The following is a 21189-nucleotide window of genomic DNA, read 5'->3' as shown; positions in this document are numbered from 1 at the left end:
TGGCTGCAGTGCACCCCTCAATGCACGGCTCTGGTGCATGGCTGCAGTGCACCCCTCAATGCACGGCTCCGGTGCATGGCTGCAGTGCACAGCTCAATGCACGGCATCAGTGCCCGGCGCAGCACGCAGCCCGATGTGCAGTTCCGCGCACAGCTGGATGCCCGGCCCGGTGCACGCCCGGCCGCCGTCTCGCTCCCGGTACACACTCCCTTGCCAGCCCCGGGCCGCTCCGGTCCCCGGTGCTCGGTCCCCGCCGCTCGCAGTCCTCCAAGCCCCCAGGGGGCGCGCTAGCGCCCGCCTCTCTGTGCCAGCGCCCAGGCCCGGCGGCGGAAGGAAGCGACTTCCGGCGACGCGCCCATGGAGGCCGGCGGGTCGCGCAGCCCCAGGTAGGGCCCGCCCGGGCGGGGAGGCTGCGGAGGGGCTGCCCGCCACATGGGGTCGGTGCTCGGGCTGTGCGGCTGCTGCTCTCCCCTCACTGTGCGCCCCTTCTCGCCCCGCAGCGCGGCGGAGGTGCTGGCGGCCCACGGCCGCAAGGCCCCTCCGCGTCCCCACGGCCAGAAGGATTTCATCCCCGACGGCTCGGCCGAGCAGGCGGAGAAGCTGCGCCGGTGCCGGGAGGAGCAGTGGCAGCTCCTCTCCGAGGAGCCTGTGGAGCGGCTGTAAGTGCCGGGGGTCGCAGGGCTGAGCTGAGCCCCCGAGCAGGGGGTTGTAAATTCCTTTTCCCCTGGGAGGGCTCATGTCGGGGGGCAGAGCGGAGCTGCGGGGTTATCACAGAATCACAGAATGTCAGGGGTTGGAAGGGACCTCGAAAGCTCATCCAGTCCAATCCCCCCACCGGAGCAGGAACACCCAGATGAGGTTACACAGAAGGTGTCCAGGCGGGTTGGAATGTCTGCAGAGAAGGAGACTCCACAACCTCCCTGGGCAGCCTGGGCCAGGCTCTGGCACCCTCACCAGAAAGAAGTTTCTTCTCAAATTTAAGTGGAACCTCCTGTGTTCCAGTTTGTACCCATTGTCCCTTGTCTTATCATTGGTTGTCACCGAGAAGAGCCTGGCTCCATCCTCCTGACACTCACCCTTTACATATTGATCACCATGAATGAGTCACCCCTCAGTCTCCTCCAGGCTCAAGAGCCACGGCTCCTCAGCCTTTCCTCATAAGGGAGATGTTTGGGTCTTACCATGAGTAGATCCGCGCTGATAGCAGCAGGTGGGTGTTAGCACAGCCAGGTCCCTTTATGTCCCCTCAGTTCAGCTGCTCACAGCTCCCAGGTTGGAGCTGCAGCAGACTCTCTGCTGTTCCCAGGGAAGCAGAGGGTCACACTGGTGACTCCAAGGTGAGTGTTCAGAAAGTCTCTTAAAAAGCCATTAGTTTCTCCGGCGTGTGTGTAAACCTGTAGCCTGTTTTCTTGGGCATGGTCCAGGTTACACAGCCCCTTGTTGATGCTCATGTATGGCCTTGTGCAGGCTTAGCTGACTCTCAGTGTCCCTGGCTTGTCAGTTTTGGTGGTTTCAACAGCGCTACCAGTCTCTGGAGTTTATAGTTTCTTGGGAGGTTTTCACATGCTGCCTCATGGCACACACTTTCCCTGTTTGGTGTGCGGTTTTCTGGTAACCGTTTCTCTGTCTGCAGTGAGGAGTAGCAGCAGAAACTGTTCACATAAAATCACACCACTGGGGACTTTAGAGAGAGAATGGTGACCTCCAGCAGACAGACAGGGTGGACAGTTATCTTCCCCTGTTACCACAGCTGGGTTTGTTCAAGTCCATCCTTAAACGTGTGTCTGGGGCAGCAGTGGAGACCCTCAGGCTGGGAGGGCAGCTGGGCAGGTTTAGCTTTCCTTTCAGATGGGGAAATTACGGTACTGACTAAAGATGCAGAGCAAGTCCATGGTGGACCCTGCAGGTTTTACTTTCTGTTTCCTTGAGCCAGCTGCTAAAAATGCGTGTTTACGTTCTTACAAAGTCACCCTCCACCTCTCAGCTGTTAATTTTTTTCCTGTGAGTCCCCGTGGGTGGGATACGGCGATTTGAGAGTGTCTTGGCAGCATCTAAACAATAGTGCGATATATCACGGCTTAGGCTGTGCATCTCCAGCAGATTGCCATAGCCTATGGGCAGACATCTGCAGTGCTGACTGAAGACACTCTTAACTAGTTTCTGATTGTAAAATCTTCAGCTGGTACTGCTAGATCCAGAGGATAACGTCTTTCTAAAGCTTTACCTTGTAAAAGTGCCACCTGGAAGTTTGCTGCTTTTTGACACCTCCTTGAGCTTGTTGTGTTGCTACAGTAGGAGTTGATTGTAGGATGTGCTTTTAATAACAAACTAATCTTTGACATTCTCAGGGGGAATCTGGTGAAAGCTGAGTGGAAGCCAGGACAGGGCATTGTGGAGCTGCAGTCCCCTGCGGTGAGTCTGCTGCAGAGCATGCTCAGTGTCATCATCTCCCGCTGGCCATTGCAGATTCCTTAATTTGCTGCTTCGAAGGGGAGAGAGCCTGGTTGTCAGCAGGGAACAGCCAGAGCCCCTCACGGATTTGTGCTTCTGTTCCAGGGGAAGTTCTGGCACACCATGGGGTTCTCAGAGCGTGGCAAACAGTGCCTGCTGCCCGAGGAGGCTCTGTACCTGCTGGAGTGTGTAAGTAGGATACTTGCGCAGGAATGGGGGCATCGGGTCCTTCCTGAATGATTGGAGGGTCTGCAGCAGCTTTGGACTGAAATCACTTGACTTGTGTTGGTCACTGTTGTACATTGAACAGCTGACATACACCTGCTTCTCAAGAAATTGTCCCTTTTAGCCTGTTTGCTGGTGGAGCTGTTTGTCTCCAGGCCATGGGTTCGTATGTTGTACTCCAAAGCAGCCTCTGTGTCCCTGACACCACATGTTAGTTGGATCGGCAGCCAGTTTATCCAGCTGGTGTTGCATTTAACCCACTCTTACATCAAATATGACAATAGAAACTAGGAAAGTTTTAGGCGATCTAAATTTCTGTTAATACAGCTAATAAGTCAGCTCTCTTATCGGAATGAGAGAAGCATGAGGAGCATGTTATGAAGTTTTCTCTTGAGATCTCTGTCTACTTTCTTGTGCAGGGGGTGATGAAACGCACATTTGTATATCAAATTACTTCTTTACCAAAATCTGTAGGTTTAGGAAGTTGAACTTCCACAGTTCAGGAAAACTTACTGTTCTAGGAATTTCTGGAAATAAGATCAAAGCATTATCTTCTGTTCCTTGCAGGAGTTAATTGGAATAAAAGGTTTGATACTGAGAAATCCTTTTCCTCAGAACTGGTGTACAGTTAATGAGGACATCTGAGACTGGTCAGTGCCTTCTCTGTCTTAGATTGACTTCCTGCCTATCCCCTGTGTATCTTAGACATTTTGCAATGACAGGGTTTGTAAGTTCATTAGCAGAGTTTTTCTGTGCTTCTTTAAGAAGCAGAAAGGAATTAGTGAAACTATGCAGCTTGCTAGGGCCACGTTTAGGCACTAAATCACAGCTTTCCGTGTGAGGTGTCTCTCCACCGAAGCCTGTTATCAGTAGAATGGGTGCACCAATCTAAAGGGGAGTTTCACCAGATTATGGGCATGTGATACCTTCAGTCATAACTGCATAGGTAGGACTTTTTTACCTCTGGCAGTCTGACAAACAATAGATTGTCAACATAATGATAAAAATAAAATTGTCTAGTCAGTTGTTGAGTACAAAATTGCTCCCCAGAAGCAGAAAAGACCTGTTAGATAACTTCAGCCCATCCCATGGGAGAGGTGTGGTTCTTAGTGTTTTGTTTTCTTTGTTTATGATTAAACCCATTTTTTAAAAAAAAAAAAAGGAGGAAAAATAGGCGTAGCCTAAAACTGCCTGCTGGCGCTTAGTTGTGATTGCCTGGGGAATCTACCTGCGGGATCACTGGGCCTGCAGTAAATGCTTCTGAGGAGCCACCAACTGATGGCATCTGAGGATACCATCAATTCCTCTGCTCCAGCTCACTCATTCATGCTGGTCCTAAATATTTTTGTAGTTGTACTTTGTCCCAAATCACTGAGATCATCAAAGTTAAAGAACGCTATCTCCCAAAGCAATGATTACTTTAACAGTTGAGCATCATACTCCCAGCTGCATCCTCCAAACAGATACAGCGCTGGAGTGGGAGCTGACAGCTGTGGGTGGGAACTTCTTGGCTGCTAAAGCCAGGGTGTGGGGGAACTGGGCATGGGAGAGGGGCTGTAACTAATCCAGGTGACACGTGGAGAGACATGGTTATCATGTCAAGAAGGGTGCTGGGTCCAACTGTCAGGACCAGTGGGAAGAGGCTGGTGTGATATTTGTTCCCTGTGATTGTCTAAACACCAAGCTTTTGCCCTGCAGGGCTATGTTCAGCTCTTCTACAGAGATCTGCCCTTGTCAGTCCAGGAAGCCTATGAGATCCTGCTCTCCCAGGAAGCAGTGAGCCTGCCACATTACCAGGTGTGTTGAGTACTGCAGGGACGATGAACCCCGGCCCCTGCCAGTCGACCTCTCCCGGTGGCAGAGAGCAGAGCAGGACAGTTAGGGTGGGAAGGGGAGTCATTCTCAGTTTTTCCCATTCACCTCCTTCCATATGATCAGTTCCTGTTTCCCCACCTTTGCTTTGGGTTCTAAGCCTGACGTTTTCTCCTCCACCAGTGCCACACTGTATTCACTCAGTTGTTGCAGATCGGAAGTAAATTGTTTGGTTTTAAGGTAGTCATTTAACACTCTTGCTTTCCTTTGCTCGAAGGTGTTCAGCCACTTGAAGCAACTGGGTTATATTGTACTGAGATTCGACCCCAGGTAACCAGCTCTTCCTTTCCACGCTGCTTTCTCCTTTCTGAAGACCCTGAGCAGCTCTGTGCCCACTGCACGGCCCCAGTGGAACAGCAGAGAAGAGGACTTAGACCGTGCGTTCCATCTCTTGGGAGGATAAAAGGCTAAAAGTGGCACTCTGCTTTTCCTTGCTCCTTGTTCTTGAGGAGGTGATTGGGAACATCAAATGGGGCATGAACTGAGGACCATCCTGGTCCTGCTTGTGGATTTTTTGTGCCTGAAAGAAAAGGTTTTTGTTGCTGTATTCTGGGGGCTGAGCAGAAGGGTAGTTCCACTGCCCCACTCTGCTCTCAGCCTCTCTGTTGGTGTCTCCTTACAGCACTGTCCCGTCTCCCTACGAGAGGCAACTGAACCTGGAAAGTCACTGCAAGAGCTCTGGGAAACACCATTGCAAAAGGAGGAGGAGTTCTAGCCCCCCGTAAGAATGTGGCCCAAAGCCTTTTTCCATCTTCTCTTGGGCTCTGCGGCTTGGGAACAGCATCCTTGGCCCTTTGTGCTGTGGGTGACCTGTCTGGCACAGCTACTCTTAGCTGTCCCCAAGCAGTGTGGTGCTTTTCCTGAACTTTTCGCAGTGTGGCCTTTTGTCACATCTGTACTTCCTGCAGGACTAATAGGGATAAAGTGCCTCTGAGCTTCCCAACTGTAGTGGCAAGATGCTACAAGAGAAGGGTGGAGAGGTCAGTGCAGAAGAAACACATGGCAGATGTCTCCTCTTGCTCTCTTTCAGAGGGATCACAGACACTGCGGTGCCCATCTTCCCCTTGTTCACCCGCTCGATGCAGCTTGCATGCTAGGACTGTACAGCAGAGAGTGGAGTTGCACAAGGCCTCTAGAAGTTGCCAAAATGCAAACAGAGGCTGACATAATTACTAATTTTGCTAATAATTATGACAGCTTCCAGTAGGTGGCATCATCCTTTAAGAAATAGGGGGGATGAGACTGGTCTGCAAGTCCTTTCCTGTTAACAAGCAAATCAGTGCCCGAGAAGTTATGAAATTTTAGGAACTGGGAGACAAAACTGTTGGTTTAAGAATTGCCCCATCTTCTCTGGCACCAGCCACTGAATCTCATACCAGTAAGAGGAAGGTTTCTGTCAGGCCTATGCTGGTTTGGCTGAAGTCCATCATATTTACGTGGAGATGTTTGGGTCAGTGTACATATGGGGCGTGTGGAGGCTGCGTGGCAGGTTGCGAACGTGTGTCTGTACAAATCATGGCTGGGATTCTCCTGGGTGTTGAAGTCAAGCCTCATGCAATACTGCTCAGAAATCTATTCTGCCTTTGGCATCCACTGCTTGGTTTTTAGCCTGCTTTTCTCCCTTCTGATTTTGTCACACAAGCAAACACCCTCTTTCCAGCCAAGAGGTTGTTGTCAAGGGTTTACAGACCTGTCCGAGGGTTTCTGCCACCTTTGCCATCCGTCCTTCAGGCTTGGCAGACAGTATTCTTCCTATTAACAGGGAGGAGGCAGGATTCAGAGGGAATAAAGTTTCACCACACACTCTCCCTGTCTTTTATGCTGCTGCTTCTGTCTTTAGGTCACATGAGAAGAAACCTAAGGTATCTGAGGACTTTGCAGAAGCTGAAGGGACCTCAAAAAAAGCTAAAGATGACTGTGGAGACTCCAGCTGCCTTCCCATCAATGAAAAGCCCTTGTCAGAGCAGCCAAAGGAATCAGATGCTAGCAGTGGAGAGAGGGAGTCAAGCCCAGCTCCTCTTCATACGGGACAAAAGGACACCTTGACCCCCTGTAGGAGCCAGGCTGGAGACCACAAGGGGAGCAGCACTGGCACCTGTGCACCCCACTGGGATTTTACGAGCATCATCTTCCCAAACGTGGCCCCAGACCAGCCATGCACACATCTCCCCATACCTGATGACAGGGTCCTGCCAAAGAACGTGCCAGGGAGGGAGGTTGATGCAGCTTGCTGGTGTGCGCGCATCAATCAGAAACGGGAGAAGATGTCGCAGAAGGAAAGGGAGCAGCGAGAGAGGGAGAGCAGGTACAAGAGCAGTGTCAATGCTGACCGGGAGGTGAGGCGCTGCTCCAGCTGGCAGGAGTACAAAGCCCTTTTGAAGCAGAGGAGCCAGCAGAAGGTTTGGAAACGGCCGCCACATCTCTGGGACCAAGCTGTCACTCCACTTTTGCGGCCAGATGAAGCTACCTCATCAGGTAGTGGCTCTGGGAACTTGACAGAGACCGCCTTCTCTCCCCCAGCTCTGTGAAACGTATGATATGCAACAGCAAAAGGATGACATGGAGAAACTGAACATCAGTTTAGGGGACAGTACCTTGAGAAGGGGAATCTAACTAGAAAGCCTGGGCAAAGCAGGCATAGAGAAGCCCAGTCACGGTTATAGGGAGAGAGAAGAAAGCTTGTCCTCTGCCTTTCCATCTCTTTCTATAGCCCACTCAAATGCCAGAATAAACCAGGCCTTGGGAGGTCTTCTAATCCATTCCCCATGCCCTACTGTATTGCAGTCCTTCCTGCTAGGCTGTTAGGCATGTGAAATCAGGACCAGCAAGATGCAAAGCAGTTGCAGGGTGTTCTGGGCTGTGCGCTGGGAGGAGATGAGGAAGTTGAGGTCTTTTGAAGTAGCCACTGGTGACTGTGGTGCTGCCAGCCATTGTCGGAGGAGGAAGGCTCGTGGGTGGCAGTGGAGTGCTTGGAGTGCCCTGGGAGAGAAATAGCTGGTCTGATCTTTTCCTGTTCCTTCTCCCTCCAGCTGCGCTCCTCCAGCAGATCAGCGTGCTGCAGCCCTCCCACATACTGGATGGAGCCTCCCGGTTAGTATCCAGCCAGCCAGCTCATAGCTCTTAGGGGGTGGGGGTGTCTTGTGACTGTCCCTGCTTGTGAGGTCTGTGAGATGCTCGCAGCAGCAGTTTGGGAGCTGCCCGGTATGCAGGATGCTGAGAGAATCCAACTCTGCTCCGTGATTCCATTGCTTCTGTAGCAAGGGGCTGACATTTCTCTGAAGTACCGGGTCCTGCAGCAACAGAGCTAGGGCATTGCAGGCCGGTTAAAACATCGGGGCTGCTCTCTTTTCCTGCTGTTCCCTCTGCACCCAAGCCAGGAAATCTCCCCCAGAGGTTCGATTTGGCTTCACCTGTGCCTCATCCCTGGAATGTGCTGCCATTCCTGCTGCAGTGATTATAAAACTTTGGTTTGGGGACTTTTGGTTCAGCTTCTGCCTTAAAGAGTCTGTGTGGTGGTTGTGTGCAGTCCCTGCAGGGCAGAGCAGTGCTTTGCTTCTGTTTCTCTTAGTGGTGCTTCTTGCAAGGGGGTCTGCAGAGAGGGGAGCCTGGCAGATGTGGGGCGGGAGCTTGCCCTGGTCTGACTCCAGGAAAGATCTGGAGAGTAATTAGAACAGTTGCAGGGTCAGTCCTTTGAGGAGTGACACCTTTCAAAGGGCTCAGACTGGCCTGGTTTTGAGAGGTTTTGCTGTATCTATACCCTACAGTGTTTCAATCACATACGTATACGGATGTGTTCTCTCTCGTGTAGGCTGCAGGAGGACCCAGAGGGCATGAAGATAGACTTCAATGTGTATCAAGCAGATGCTGTGGCCAAGTTTAAGAAGACAAACCCTGGGAAGCCATATGTCAGGATGTGTGTTCGGAGGTATCCGTGGGTCTTATGCTGTGTTCTCAAACACACCAGTTGTTGTTGCGGAAATGAAGTCCTAATGATCTGTAAATGACCCAGCATCTTGTGAGCTTTACAGATCATCAGAGTGCCTCCCTGGAGGGTGGTCCTGCCCACAATTTTTTTTTTCCTTTCAGTTCCTCCTTTGTTGGAGGCTGCGGCTGACAATTCCCCCAGCCCTGTGGCCCACACTATTTGGTCATCTGGTTTCTGCTCATGTTCTGAGTATTACTGGAGTCGGGAGTAAGAAGCCACAGCTGTATTTGTGCAATGCTGTGAAACTCACGTAGAGCTCAGTTTTCCAGGGAGCTGTACGATACCTGAATCCTCAGCCAGTGTAGTTCCCTATGGATTTCTGCAGAGATGTACCTCCCCAGAGCTCACTGCAGCTCAGGGCCATGGGTTTAGTATTTTGATCTTTGTCAAATGTAACTTTTAAGATCAGTATGAAGAGAGGATAGGTGTCTCCTCTCTTGCTGGATCCAGAATCTGATACTTCAACTCCATGGACAGGGGCAAAGTTCAGTCTCTGCCTTTTCTGATATGCTACAACTGTCCCTCCTCCCCTCTCTGCAGCTGTAGTAGCCAGAGCGAGGAAGGTGGTAATGCAGGTTTACAGAAGTCTGTCATGAGCAAGCAGAATGATCCTTGCCACATAAATATGTTCATTTATGAGCAAACAGACTCTGCAGAATTAAAAGGAGGGAAAAGCAAGTCAGATGTTGATCCCAGCAACCTAAACATCTTCCTAGCACAAAGGTATTAAGATTGCACTGGACTGACACTTTGCCCATACCTGTGTGAGCTACATCTAATAGGCACAGTGTGGAGCTGTGTGTGCAGTTGCCCTTGTTTTTGGCAAAGGATTTGACAGCTCCCAGTTCCCAGCACGCAGCGTGCTCTCTTGGGGCTGGCAGCCTCCTGCTTCAGCTGAAAGGGGTGGGCAGGGTCACTACCAGATCCCGAGACCGAAGTGAGCTGTTGTGATTGTTGGCCAGGACAGCTTTGTCTCTATATACTTCTTGCTTCGAGAACAACAGAATATTTTTCTCTCTGCAGCTTTGACGAGCAGATTCCATCTCTTCGGGCTTTGAAGCAGGTTACATATCAGAGTGGGGACATCCCGGTGGTCTTTGCACTGGTGGATCATGGAGAAATTGCCTTTTTTTCGCTAAAGGAATTCAAGCTGCCAGTTGATGTTAATCACTGAAGTTCCTGTCACTTGCAGAAATGGTACGGGATAAGAGGAAGAGCTTTACTCAGGATTTGTTTTCTTGATTAATGAAATATTTCAGAAAACAGAGCCTTTGATAACTGGAACCTTGGGTAGTTTACCACTTTGTTCACTGTTACAGACTTCACCCAACCAGATGACTCAGGCATTAATAGCAAAATTTACAGCAAACAAGTGTGTATGGCTTAGCTGGGCAGTTCTGGACTGGAATACATGCTGCTTTGTTCTTGAAGTCACTGTTTCTCCAGCTTTCTAATCTTGTGGACCACTAGTCTGCCTCTTCCCTGTCATCTTTGGCTGACCTGTAGACCATTAGAAAACACTTCACTGGTGATCCTCTTGTCACATGTTAAGAACCACTGTGCTACATCAGTCAAATGGTTGGAGAATCACTGAGGTCAAGCAGGGACAGAATAAGCTGATCAGATCAATGATGTCTTGAGCCTCTGTCATTCAGCTACACCAACAACTGTCAGATCAGATTCTGATCTGAAACAGGCACAGCCACAGGAAGCTGTGCCTTGAAAGCTATTTCATCAGTTGGAGGTCACAGAGAGTCACCAGAGCATTGTAGATGGCACCCCAGCCTCATGCTGTAGTGGCTGTGCTGAGATGCGTTTTGGCCACGCAGTATTATTAAACTTGGGCCACCAATAATTGGCACATTGTATCTGATAGTCTCACCAGGGCTGTACTGCAGCTCCTTCTGTTTCAGCCTGACATCCTCTTTCCTGGCTGTGGATCCTTGTCTTTGCTCTTGCAAGTGAGAGATCCCCGAGTAAAGAAAGCAGCTACAAATTCCTCATGAGCATTTCAGTTCCATGGCTGATGTGCTCCAAGCTGAGGACATAATTGCTTTCCAGGCCCTACTGTGGGAGCTTTCCACCAGGATATCCAGGTACTAAATTCGCTTTAGCCTCTGTGCAGAAGTGCTCCTGACAGGTGCCGGAAAATGCGCTCAGTGGATAGAAGCATGCTGAGCACGGCCGTGTTTCATAGCAAGGTTCTTCAGAACTGTAATAGCAACTGGCTTAGATGCATTTTATTTGATAATTTTTGAATTACTTTTGGAGATGGAGAGAAGGCTAAGCAATAAAAAAGCCATTTCTAACAGTGTGAGCTCCTCCGTGTGGTTCTTAATTTCCCCAGAAATGTTAATAAGTTACGCAGAGGAAGACACTCCTGAGGAGGCTACTGTGACCCCAGTAACACCAGCTGGTGAATGCCTGCTCATGGTCATACAACCCTGTGGCTGCGCAGCCCTGCTCCTACACCCGTCTGTTTGGATCCAACGGGCAGCGTGACTCAGAGCCTGGAAGAGTCCCTGCGTCAGTGTGCGGTCTCTGTCAACACAGGACACATGTTGCCTTCCTCCTGCGTGGTCAGAGGTATTGTAGCCCAAGGTGGCCAGGATCTGCTGCAAGCACATCGCCTGGTCCTGTTCCATGCACACACCCCTGCTATCAGATGCTGGAAGGTGAGGGTCTGACAGCTCCTCCCACACACCTTCCCCTTCCTCCTCCTCCTCCCAGCAGTGCTTTTGCTCGCATAGCCCTCTTCAAACACTGGAGTTGTTCACAACTCCAATGTGTTTCCTCAGCATTCTCCCAGACTGTTTTGCAGATTAAAGACAGTGGGAAGAGAGTTTCTAAGAACAGGCGCTGCCAGAAGAGCTCCAGTTTGACCCACAGGGCTCACGTTTGTCCCAGAATTAGGTCAAACTCACTCCCGCTGATTTCATTCTGTCTCATCTGCTTATGCCAAGGTGGAATTGTATCGATGAACTCTACAAGAGCCACCCAGTGAGTTTCGCTGGGGCAGAGACTCCCTGATTCAGCACGAAACAATTACAATTTAATAACCACTGAAGGGAGGATTGAGAAACTGTGGCTGCCTTGCTCAGCACCACAACATCTGACGGTGCCTTTACCAGGATGGGATTATGATGCAGACTGATACCACTGCTTCAATTTTGGCCTGCAATGAGGATTGGCTGGATGTTGCAAGAAGGTGACAGAAATTAATATTTTAATTGGAAAACATTGCTTTTGGAAGCTTGGCTGAAACGTCGACTGTTACTGGCCCCTTGTCAGAGGTAATTTCAAGCTTTTGCATGGATGCTGAGAGGTTGGCAGACCTCGGACTGCCATTGCACTCCACATAACTACTGATTCCTTGGCCAGCTGTTGTTCCCTGCAGTAGGATATAGACTGTCTGCTGTGTAGCAAGATAGCAGCCGTCATGTGGCTCTTTCCAGCTGAGGCTTCAACTTTCTGTTAAGCCTTTCCTTTCTTTTTTTTTTTTTTTTTTTTTTTTGCAACCGACGACCGGTTGGCACCTTCCCTGAGCTTGGTCCCTGCCCCTTGCGGGGCTGGCGGACGAACAGAGCCGGGAGTAGGGGGCCTGACACGGCCGGAGCCGGCTGTCCTGGCCCTGGCCGGTGCTCCGTGTCCCGGTCGCCCCGGGGCCAGGGCGGGCTGTGGCGCGCTCTGCCCGCGCCAAGCAGCGTGGCCGCCCATATGGCCGCCACTTTCTGATTGGCTGCGAGCGAGCCGAGTGCTGAGTTATTCATGACCGTGCCGGATGAAAGCGAGGCTCAACTTAATTTGCATGCGAGGCCCCGCCCCAGAAGGGTGATTTGCATAAGTGTGGCCCCGCCCCCGCGGGGCGGTTCCCATGCGAGGCCCCGCCCCGCCGCGCCCCTGCCGGAGGTGCCCGGGGAGCGAGGCCGCCGCGCAGGCGAGGGGGGAGCGGGCGCGGAGCGGAGCGAGGCCGGGGCGGCCCCGGCTCCAGGCCCCGCAGGTGAGCGCGGCTCGCTGGGGCTCCGCGGGGGTGCAGGGCTGGGGCCGGCCTGGCGGGATAGACTCCAGGAGAGGGTCCTCGCGGGGGGTCCGGCCAGAGCGGCCCCGGCAGGGCTGGCTGCGGCGGGCCGGGGCGGCACCCGCTCCTCCTGGGCTTTGCGGCGCCCCGCGGGCTTGCTCCCGGAATCCCTCCGGCGGGGCTCGCCAGTTCCCCCGCCTCCGGGGGGTCCGCTTCGCCGCGTTCGCGGGCCCTCTGCGCTGCCCCGCTCCGGCGAGCCCGGCTGCCGGCCCTGACCCGGGCGCACTGGGGCTGCCCACAGCTGGAGCCCCAGCGCACCCCGGGACACCGGCCGTGGCTCGCCCCTAAAACTTCAAGCGCTGACGTCGAGGGGTTGGGTTTGTTCGGGGTCTTTTGTTTGCTTTTTTTTTTTTTTTTTTTTTTTTTTTTGCTTACCGAGTTTGCCGTACTGTGTGTGCGCTGGCCGGAGCGGGGAGCCGAGGGTACCGCACGGCAGCTTCACATCCTGGGATTTCATGGAGGTCGCGGCGGTGGCCGCTTGTTCCGTGACTTCCTGCTTCACCCCTCGGCGCAGGGGATACGGGGCCGGGCCGGGGTCGTTGTGAGGGCCTGGGGGACCGGCCCCGGGACGGAAACTGCCCCGCTGGCTCCTGCGAGAGCCGCCCCGGAGCGGCCCCTTTCCCGGCTGCTGCCCCGTCCTGCCGTGGGGAACATCCCTGCCTGCAGCCCGGCCTCGGAGGTCTCCATCTGTTACGGCTGGCTCAAAGCAGATGTGATTAGTAAGGATTGCAGCGTCTGCTTTGGGACACTCTGTTAGCATTTCCTTTATTTTCTTTAAATCCTTGTTCGTATTAAGTATATCACATTACTGTTTTATTTTCCTCCCCAAAGTTGTAAGAGCTTGATGGGTGAGGAAGCGCGTTACTTCTAACAGGCAGCGAGCAGGTGAAACAAGAAGGTGAAACAAGTCGTTTAGCCTTTGCCTCAGGTTGCCCTGCAGTTGTGGCCTGGGAACAAGCTGGTTACTGACAGCTTGTCTCCTGGAGGTGAGGCTTAACCTTGACTTTGGAGAAAGTTTGGTGCGCTTATATTTAGCGTTGGTAATGGTGTAGAGCAGTTGAGGTATTCTTCTGGGTCTGTGTTTCTGCAGCATAGTGGCACAAATCTTTATGCTTGTGTGAGGATAGTGACAAGGTTGGAGGACAGATTCGCTGAGATACTAAAAGTTGTCCGTTGTAATGTTACTTGGTGGGGAGTGCTGCTCTTTGTAGTCATCTGAGAGAACTTCGGTCAACTGGAATATCTTGCTTTACCAAGTCCCAGGTGAAGCTGTGTGCCCCAAGCAGCTACCTGGTGATTTTAGCTTTCATTTGGGAAGCTGGTGCTCCTGGCAAGTGGAATGCAAAGCGGTGGTACATCCGAAGGCTTCTCTGTGCGTCTTGGCACGTTCCTTGTAAAGACGCGGAAGGGACAAGGATGATCCGTGTGGGTAGTGAGCAGCCCCTAATCCTGTGCTGCTTGTAGCCATGTGAGGGGCTCCCTTTAGTCTACGGTGTTGAAAAGGGAGCGGAGTTCTCAAACGTCTCCATAGAACGGTGCTGAGGAACATTTTTTTATTTGGTTTTGAACAAATTGCATCGGCTGTAACTGCCGACTGAAGAAAACTATTGGAGGAGTTAAAGCAGTTGAGAGTCCTATGTCTTCTAGTGGCTTTTTAGTTCAGTAATGTGATTATTAGTGGGAATTGCTTATGGATGAGGTGTGGGTTTTTTTCTTGGCTGACACAGAGACTTGAGAGATATCAAAGAGTAAAAGGTTTTAAGCATCTATAATGTAATGCAGTTAGTACATGGCCATAAAAGTATGTGATACTGCTAGTAGCTTGATCTATCTTTAAAATAGTTTATCGAAGGAGGGACTGGCAGTAGCTTAAAGTTTGATTTCTGTGCAGAAATTCTATGGGAACTCCAGTTCTCATCTAGAAGCTGCTTCTTGCTTGATCTCTTTGTGTCGCTTTAAGAAGCAAATGCTGTTGTGCTTTATTCCGTTGCCCCACTATGTTTGGTGTAAAATGCTATTCCAAAGTTACAAGCCACTCTTCCATTTGAATCATGCTTCTTGGTAGCACACAAAAAGTTTTGCATCATGTGCAATAATGTTGTTTGGTGCAAAGTCTTTGTTCTGCTGTCGCGTTTTGAAACTTCATGTTGTCATGCTCCCATGACAAGGCGAACACAATAGGAGTCATAATGACACACAAGGTTTGCACAATTAGTAAATTCATTGCAAGTGGGCAGTCCCTGGTAACTCCAAGCAAGAAACTGTGAAATAACATGAACTCGCCTGATTTGTATGATTGGTTCTCAATTATGTTTCAAGAGTTCTTGGGGAATCTGTCTCTGATCTTTTATGTAATATTTTCTGTGTTTTGGGAGGGCAGCCACCTGCGTGTAGTGTTGACACAGTCTGTTCAGTTGTTCATTTAACCATCTGGCTCTCCAGGTTCAGGAAAACTAATCCTGTTTTACAGGAGGATCTTTTGGTTTACCTCTCTTCCAGTGCGTGGCTACTGTAAGCAAGGTGCATCTGAACACTCTGCTGTTTGTAAAACTGCAAGTTTTCCATGTGCTGCAACTGTTCCTTCCCTTGCTCTAGCTGTTCTGCTTGGCTCGTGCTTTCTTCTTGAGTATCTGTCTTGACAGTGTGTTACAGCTGAGCATGATTGTAGAGATGAGCTTTACAGTGACAACCTAGGTAAAAGAATACCTAGGGCTTGTTTCATTGATTTCAAGCTAAAAGTGTTCTTAAACTTGTAACGTCACAGTGAATCATGTCTGATGGCTCCTGTAATCGATAAACTTGACAAGACTGGTATTTAAATGATGCTTTGAGAGATCATTGGTGCTAAGGAATAGCTTTTTCCTGTGCAATTGGTCCGGCCTCTGCTCTGTCGCTGCTGACTGTTGGTAAGAGGAGCAAGGCAAACGTCTGGGTGCGGGAGGAAACCTAGTTCAGACAAGGCTGTGGCGGTAACTGGTTGTTATAGGAGCACTAACTGCTTGTAGTTCAAACAAAGCTTGTTGATAAGGCCTCTTTTATTTTAGCAGGGTTGATAAAGTATTATCAGATGCATAGGGAGAAGTTCTTTCTTCAAGGACCTGTAAGCAGGAAGGGGTGATGAGGAAGGAATGAAAAGGAGCCCTAAAACAAGACAAGATTTAAGAGTTCTTGAGATACTTGATGGCATTTTTTAAAAGAAAGCTGTTGGACCTTATCCCATTGAAAACCTGTTCAAGTTGAGTAAAGGTTGCATAGGGAGCACACAGACGGTACCTTGCAACTCTTCTACATGAGCAAAATAAAGTCATTATAGGTATGTTTTTGTCGTGGGGTTAACTGGGGATTGTATCCACACAGTACTGTCTATGTAGTAAAAACTTCTGACCTGGGCTTCCTCATCTTGCAAGACTGGATTAACTCGTGTGGTTGGGACTTATAACATTGATTCTTTTATACTTTTTGCTGGAAATTCCTCTATAATGGAAGGACATAAGCAAAGATTGCAACAAATTTCTACAAAGGGTAATTCCCCCCAGCCCGTGCCTAGTTGACAGAGAAAATCCAGAGTGTCTCAGCAAGCTGTGTGTGGGCATCAAGACCCATTGCTGTGTGCAAAAGCAGTGAAGACAAAGCAAAATGTGGAACTCTGAGGGGATTGCTAACACACAGCAGCGAGGAACAATTAATGCTTCTCCTAGGAAGAAGCATTTGTCCTTCTATTGAATGTGGCTCTGTTGTGAGACGTGGCATATGTACTTGCCATAAATCTCAACATCTAAAATGAAGGGAGCTGAGCAAAGAAGCCAGAATGAAATCTGCTTTCAATGTTAACGGCTCCTTAGTCTGTGATTTGAAACAGGGTCATCTTGCAACTTGTGCTTTCATTGCATTTATAGATGAGTAATGAAGAGCTTTTGTTTGTGGCTGGATCTCATCAAATGACAAAGGGTACCTCCTCCTATTTAGCTAAGCATTCAGCTAATGAAGCGGCAGGAGCTTGATGTACAGGGCGCTCTGAGCTTTGCTGTCAGGTGTCCATGTACTGAATATGGGCAAAATAGGGACTGACTCAGCCTTGGGCTGTTGTTGCCTACAAACAGCTGACCTCAATGCATCTTAGAAGAAGAGAACGATGCACAGTTTCTGGTAAAAGGCTGATCTTTGAAAATCTAAAGAATTGTTTCCCTGGAAAATAAGAACATTAGATACATGCAGACCTGGCATGGCTTCAGAGGCTGCTGGAGGATTCCACTTTGGCTACTGGTAGCCACAACCGTTACCATATGGTTGTAAATGCTGGCTGGCAGATAGCTGCAGAGCACATGGGACTGGAGTTTTATGTAAGACACTGAAGGTGTGTGGGAGAGAAACTGGTTGGCTAATATGTAAATGTGCATCTGGAAGATAACGTTATACAGATTGTGGAATATTTTTTGGTTTTTCTAGAATTGGAAAAGGCACTTGCTTATTGTACTAAAAGGAAAATTATTCTCATTGACAAGAGCTTTGTAAACTTGTAATAATAATTCTGCTTGGATAACCTGTTCCACAGTGGATGCCATTCTCTTTGCTGTTCCTTCTTTGCCTTTGCTCAAAACTGCTTTTCCTCTTGTCTCCTCCCATACTGTGACACTCAGGAATTCTTTGATCGGGCAAGTCAATTGATACAAGTCAATGAGAGATGACTTTTGTAACGTGCCTTCTCTGATCATAATGGACACATCAGCTTGCCAGGATGATGTTTCTTCAAGTGAGCTACTGCTTGATTCTGAGCTACTATGCTCCTTAGCCAGTTGAGCAAGTTGTTGTGGGCTGGAGTGTGAATGCTAGATCTCTTGCATAAGCAGGTTAAAACAGCATGTTTCTAGATGCAATTAATATTTCAGGATAAAACATTCTAGGAGGGTGTTAAATATAAAGTTGTATCTCTCTCAAATCAAGCCCGATCTGCTTACTTTGCTCGTAACAATGAGTTTGTCTCTGCTGTCACAGCTGAGGAAGTCTCTTTTCTAAAGTGGGAGGATAATTAGGAGAGTTTCTCTGTGGGTTTGCCTAGTTTAACAGGTCCAGGATATTGACTGACAGTGGGAAAGGGTGCGTCTTTTTGGCACTTTCCTTTCCTTGGCTGGCTAAGGGCAAACTGTGTGTTATACATGGGTGTGATATGCTCTCCCTGCATAGCACAGCAGCTTGTCACTGCTCTGTAGCTTTTGCTAACTTAGAGTAAATATAGCCTTGTGTAAATATGTCCCTCTTTCTCTCAGGAATGTCTGGTGAAAGAAACTTATGATGTGATAGAATTTTTGAAATTTCAGTTGAGGTACCTAAATCATTGTAGGATATACTTTCCAAGTGAACTACACTTTTATTTTTCCTCTCTTTTTTTGGGGACCCCTGCTATATGTGTGTTTGTACATATTCTTCACCCCTGCACGTGCTGATGGCACAGTTCACATACACAGGTGCCTGTAGCTGCCTGCTCAGAGCCGCTTTTCTCTGTGGTGAGTGGGGATGCTGGTGACACTAGGTGGGGACTAGGTGACTCAGGCTCTTGGTGCTGATGTGATCTTCTGGTCCTCTGAACCAGGACTGCATTGCAGTCCTTCTTAGTGAGCTCCGGACAGTACTGCATAGGTGGCTGGAGATTTTGGAGTGTGAGCAGGAAAGGTAAAAGGGTACAACAAAGAGGTACAAGTTCTAACTAGAGGAGTTTCTGAAGGGACTCCTCAAAAATAAGGCTGTGGAGCATCCTGTTTATAGTACTATTTCCTCTTTTTAGTCTTTCACAGCTGGTAAGGCCTTGCTAGAAAGCATTTGAAAAACAATTCAAGCTCCTCAGGATTGGCTGGCTGATTTAAGTCACTAACGAGAGACCATCGTTATTGGCAGAAGCACGGGCAGCCACCTTGTTTGCCATGGTACCTTGCAACTCTTCTACATGAGCAAAATAAAGTCATTATAGGTATGTTTTTGTCGTGGGGTTAACTGGGGATTGTATCCATATGGTACTGTCTATGTAGTAAAAACTTCTGACCTGGGCTTCTTCATCTTGCAAGACTGGATTAACTCGTGTGGTTGGGACTTACAACATTGATTCTTTTATACTTTTGGCTGGAAATTCCTCTATAATGGAAGGACATAAGCAAAGATTGCAACAAATTTCTACAAAGGGTAATTCCCCCCAGCCCATGCCTAGTTGACGGAGAAAATCCAGAAAATCTGCTGCTCCCATCTATCCAGACAGGTGGTGAGAGCTCTCTTCCCTCCGTCACCCTCCAGCCCCACGCTGTGACCGAGGGCCCAAGGCCCTCTGTTTGCTTCACAGTCCCTTTGGCAGTCCTGGCCCCTCTCTTCCACTGGAGACAGTAGCCTTCCCCACCTTGCTGTGCATGTTCGTGCCTCTTGTGATGACGGGCTACTGTAGAATATCTATACTGGTTCCTCATTGCACTGCAGAAGTTTTGGCCCTCACTGTGCATGTGTGTTATGTACAGAGTAGCTGGTAAATGGCTGTAATCTCCTGTCCAACAGATGAAAATAAAATACTGACAGGAGTGTCCAGTAGCTGCTTCATGAGCAGCTGAGCTGTCTGTACACTAGAAACTGGAGCTTGTCAAAGATTGCCAGGGCGGGCAGGAGCACTTATGCCCAGGTAAGTTGCCAGGATGCGAGTCAAACCTTTGCTCTTGAATTGGCAGAGTTTTACTTGCCATTTAGCACCTCTGCAGAGGGGAGGCATGACAAAGAATCTCTTGAGCTGTACAGAATATGAAGCTGTAGCCTGCGATCCCCAGTGTGGTTGGTAGATTGAAAGTCGGGTCTAATTAGTCCTGCTGGGATCCTCCTGGTGCTACGAGAGACACAAAGCAGTGGGATATACTGAAAGACTTGTGCTTCTAGTTGCACATTGAACTGCAGGTGCAAGATTTCCTTCCCCTACCCCCACCTTGAGCAGGGAGTTAGGCTTGATATTTTACAAAAGCAAGTTAATAATTAATGCAGTTACCCTGCAGGCAGCACAGCGCCCTTTCTGCCGTACCCATGGAGTGAGCTGAAAATGTGCTTCTTTCTCTTTTTAGCTCAATAGCTGGAGGGTTACCTGGGGTGAAAACTGATACTAGTCAATAATGCCTGTGAGCCTGGGGGTTAGCCTTTAGACTGGGTTTGTCTAAATGTTTATGTAAATGCTGCAGTTTTGCTTGGCTTTTCTTTGAATAAGGTCAACCAAAGTGGTCGCAAAATGGCCAAGTGTAAAAACTCTTCTAAAATCTTCGTGGCATATCTGTACTGGTTTGCTTTAGCGATGCGAATATGGTATTGTGCAAGTCCTGCACCAGAGGTGCCGCTCTGTGGTGGTATCGGGTTTTGGTTACTCGATAGCAATGTTGTCTCATCGTGCTCTGGCTGATTTGGGTTACCTGCTAAACCAAAATAACTAACCTACTTCTGCTTGCTTCTCTTCTCAGGCTGCTTTTGTTTATATGGCTTTGTTTTTTTGTTGTTAGGATTTTTGGTGCCAAGATACAACAGCAAGGAAGATGAGAAGGTTCTTAAGACCAGGACATGATCCAGTGAGAGAGAGGCTTAAACGCGACCTGTTCCAGTTTAACAAGGTACAGTGCTTTCCTCAGAGTTCAAGGCGTATGTGTGCAAGGCAAATCCATCCCGAGCCATTGCACGGTGTAAAGGGAAGGAAAAACTACTTGAGTGTGGATGGAAAAGTTAAATTTAGGAGAGGTGGTTTGTTCTCTTTTTCAGTTCTGTCCTTTTTTTTTTTTTTTTTTTTCTTTTCCTCCCCAATGTGCCTGACTAGTTTTCTTTAAGCTCACAAGCATGTTCTCAGTTCTGGCTTTTCTTTTTGAGAAAAGTGATGTTGTCATGCTGTTGGGTGGCACTTGCTGAGAGAAGAGATCTTCACAGCAGCTTTTATATACTCTGAGTCTTCTGCAGTTTGTTATAGGTATGTTATAGGTAGTCTTTGTGGTACCACTATGGAAGCAAACGTTTTTTCTAAAGATACACGAGCCACAGCTTGTGATGCAGCTGAAGCCTGAGTTCTTTGTTCATGATTGGACTTTGGGTTTATAAGTATACTTCTGTTTTTAAATGTGAATTTAAAAGTTTGTGGTGGAAACATGGTAGCACCTACACAGTACAGTGGCCATTAATAATTAATTTGCTATTATCTTAGTCTGGATCTGTGTCTAGTTTTTTTCCTTCCCTCTGTGCTATCTGTCCAACACTCTGGGCATTTTTCTTTTGAGCCCTGTCCAGGAACATAGTGCTTTCATCTTTGTAAATGCCTAGTATTAATTTATTGCTAGGCTGATGGCTACTTACATCTTCATTTGCTATCAGAAATATGTTTGTAGGTTTTGTATATCCAAGGTTTAAATGGAATTTTGCTGAAAAGTATAATGGGTAAGTGAAGTCAGCCTAGGAAATAACCTCCTTGATTCATTAAAGTTCTAGTGTAGATATATACTTTGGATATCTGAGATGAATGATTTAATGTAATTTGGTACTAGACCACACTATTCCCTTGCATATCCCCTTCCCGTTGGGGAGACAAAAGGGA

At 48.9% G+C, this 21189-nt stretch overlaps 2 protein-coding genes across 8 annotated transcripts in view; both read left to right on the top strand.

The window, feature by feature from the left end:
- Nucleotides 1–323: 323 nt before the first annotated feature.
- Nucleotides 324–10844, top strand: TSEN54 (tRNA splicing endonuclease subunit 54). Its single transcript, XM_065647679.1, has 11 exons — nucleotides 324–386; nucleotides 501–659; nucleotides 2349–2412; nucleotides 2557–2640; nucleotides 4375–4473; nucleotides 4766–4818; nucleotides 5171–5269; nucleotides 6389–7023; nucleotides 7578–7638; nucleotides 8357–8473; nucleotides 9557–10844. Exons 1-11 carry the CDS (start codon nucleotides 358–360, stop codon nucleotides 9705–9707), a joined length of 1551 nt encoding a protein of 516 aa, XP_065503751.1. The 5' UTR covers nucleotides 324–357; the 3' UTR covers nucleotides 9708–10844.
- A 900-nt stretch (nucleotides 10845–11744) lies between these two features.
- The window catches only part of LLGL2 (LLGL scribble cell polarity complex component 2), a 34146-nt gene continuing 24701 nt past the window's right edge, over nucleotides 11745–21189 (top strand). For 3 of the 7 annotated variants that reach the window (XM_065647675.1, XM_065647671.1, XM_065647677.1), the window contains exons 1-2: nucleotides 12447–12533; nucleotides 20117–20224. In XM_065647675.1, the coding sequence (XP_065503747.1) occupies nucleotides 20150–20224 (75 nt within the window). In that variant the 5' untranslated portion in view covers nucleotides 12447–12533; nucleotides 20117–20149. Of the gene's footprint in view, nucleotides 11827–12446; nucleotides 12534–15081; nucleotides 15132–19199; nucleotides 19264–20116; nucleotides 20225–21189 lie in introns of those variants that run through there. The other 4 variants (XM_065647672.1, XM_065647674.1, XM_065647673.1 and 1 more) reach the window with 4 other exon arrangements.

Source organism: Caloenas nicobarica, chromosome 18 (genome assembly GCF_036013445.1).
Source record: "Caloenas nicobarica isolate bCalNic1 chromosome 18, bCalNic1.hap1, whole genome shotgun sequence".
NCBI classification, from domain to species: domain Eukaryota; kingdom Metazoa; phylum Chordata; class Aves; order Columbiformes; family Columbidae; genus Caloenas; species Caloenas nicobarica.
The sequence above is the reverse complement of the archived record's forward strand: the minus strand, read 5'-3'. Positions and strand labels throughout refer to the sequence as shown.

What these genes read in the sequence shown, in the direction of transcription:
- TSEN54 (XM_065647679.1), top strand. Translation starts at nt 358, where the DNA reads ATGGAGGCCGGCGGGTCGCGCAGCCCCAG. An exon ending in TGAGCCTGCCACATTACCAG is followed by an intron (nt 4,474 to 4,765) that starts GTGTGTTGAGTA and finishes CTTTGCTCGAAG; the next exon opens with GTGTTCAGCCACTTGAAGCA. An exon ending in AGGAGGAGTTCTAGCCCCCC is followed by an intron (nt 5,270 to 6,388) that starts GTAAGAATGTGG and finishes TTCTGTCTTTAG; the next exon opens with GTCACATGAGAAGAAACCTA.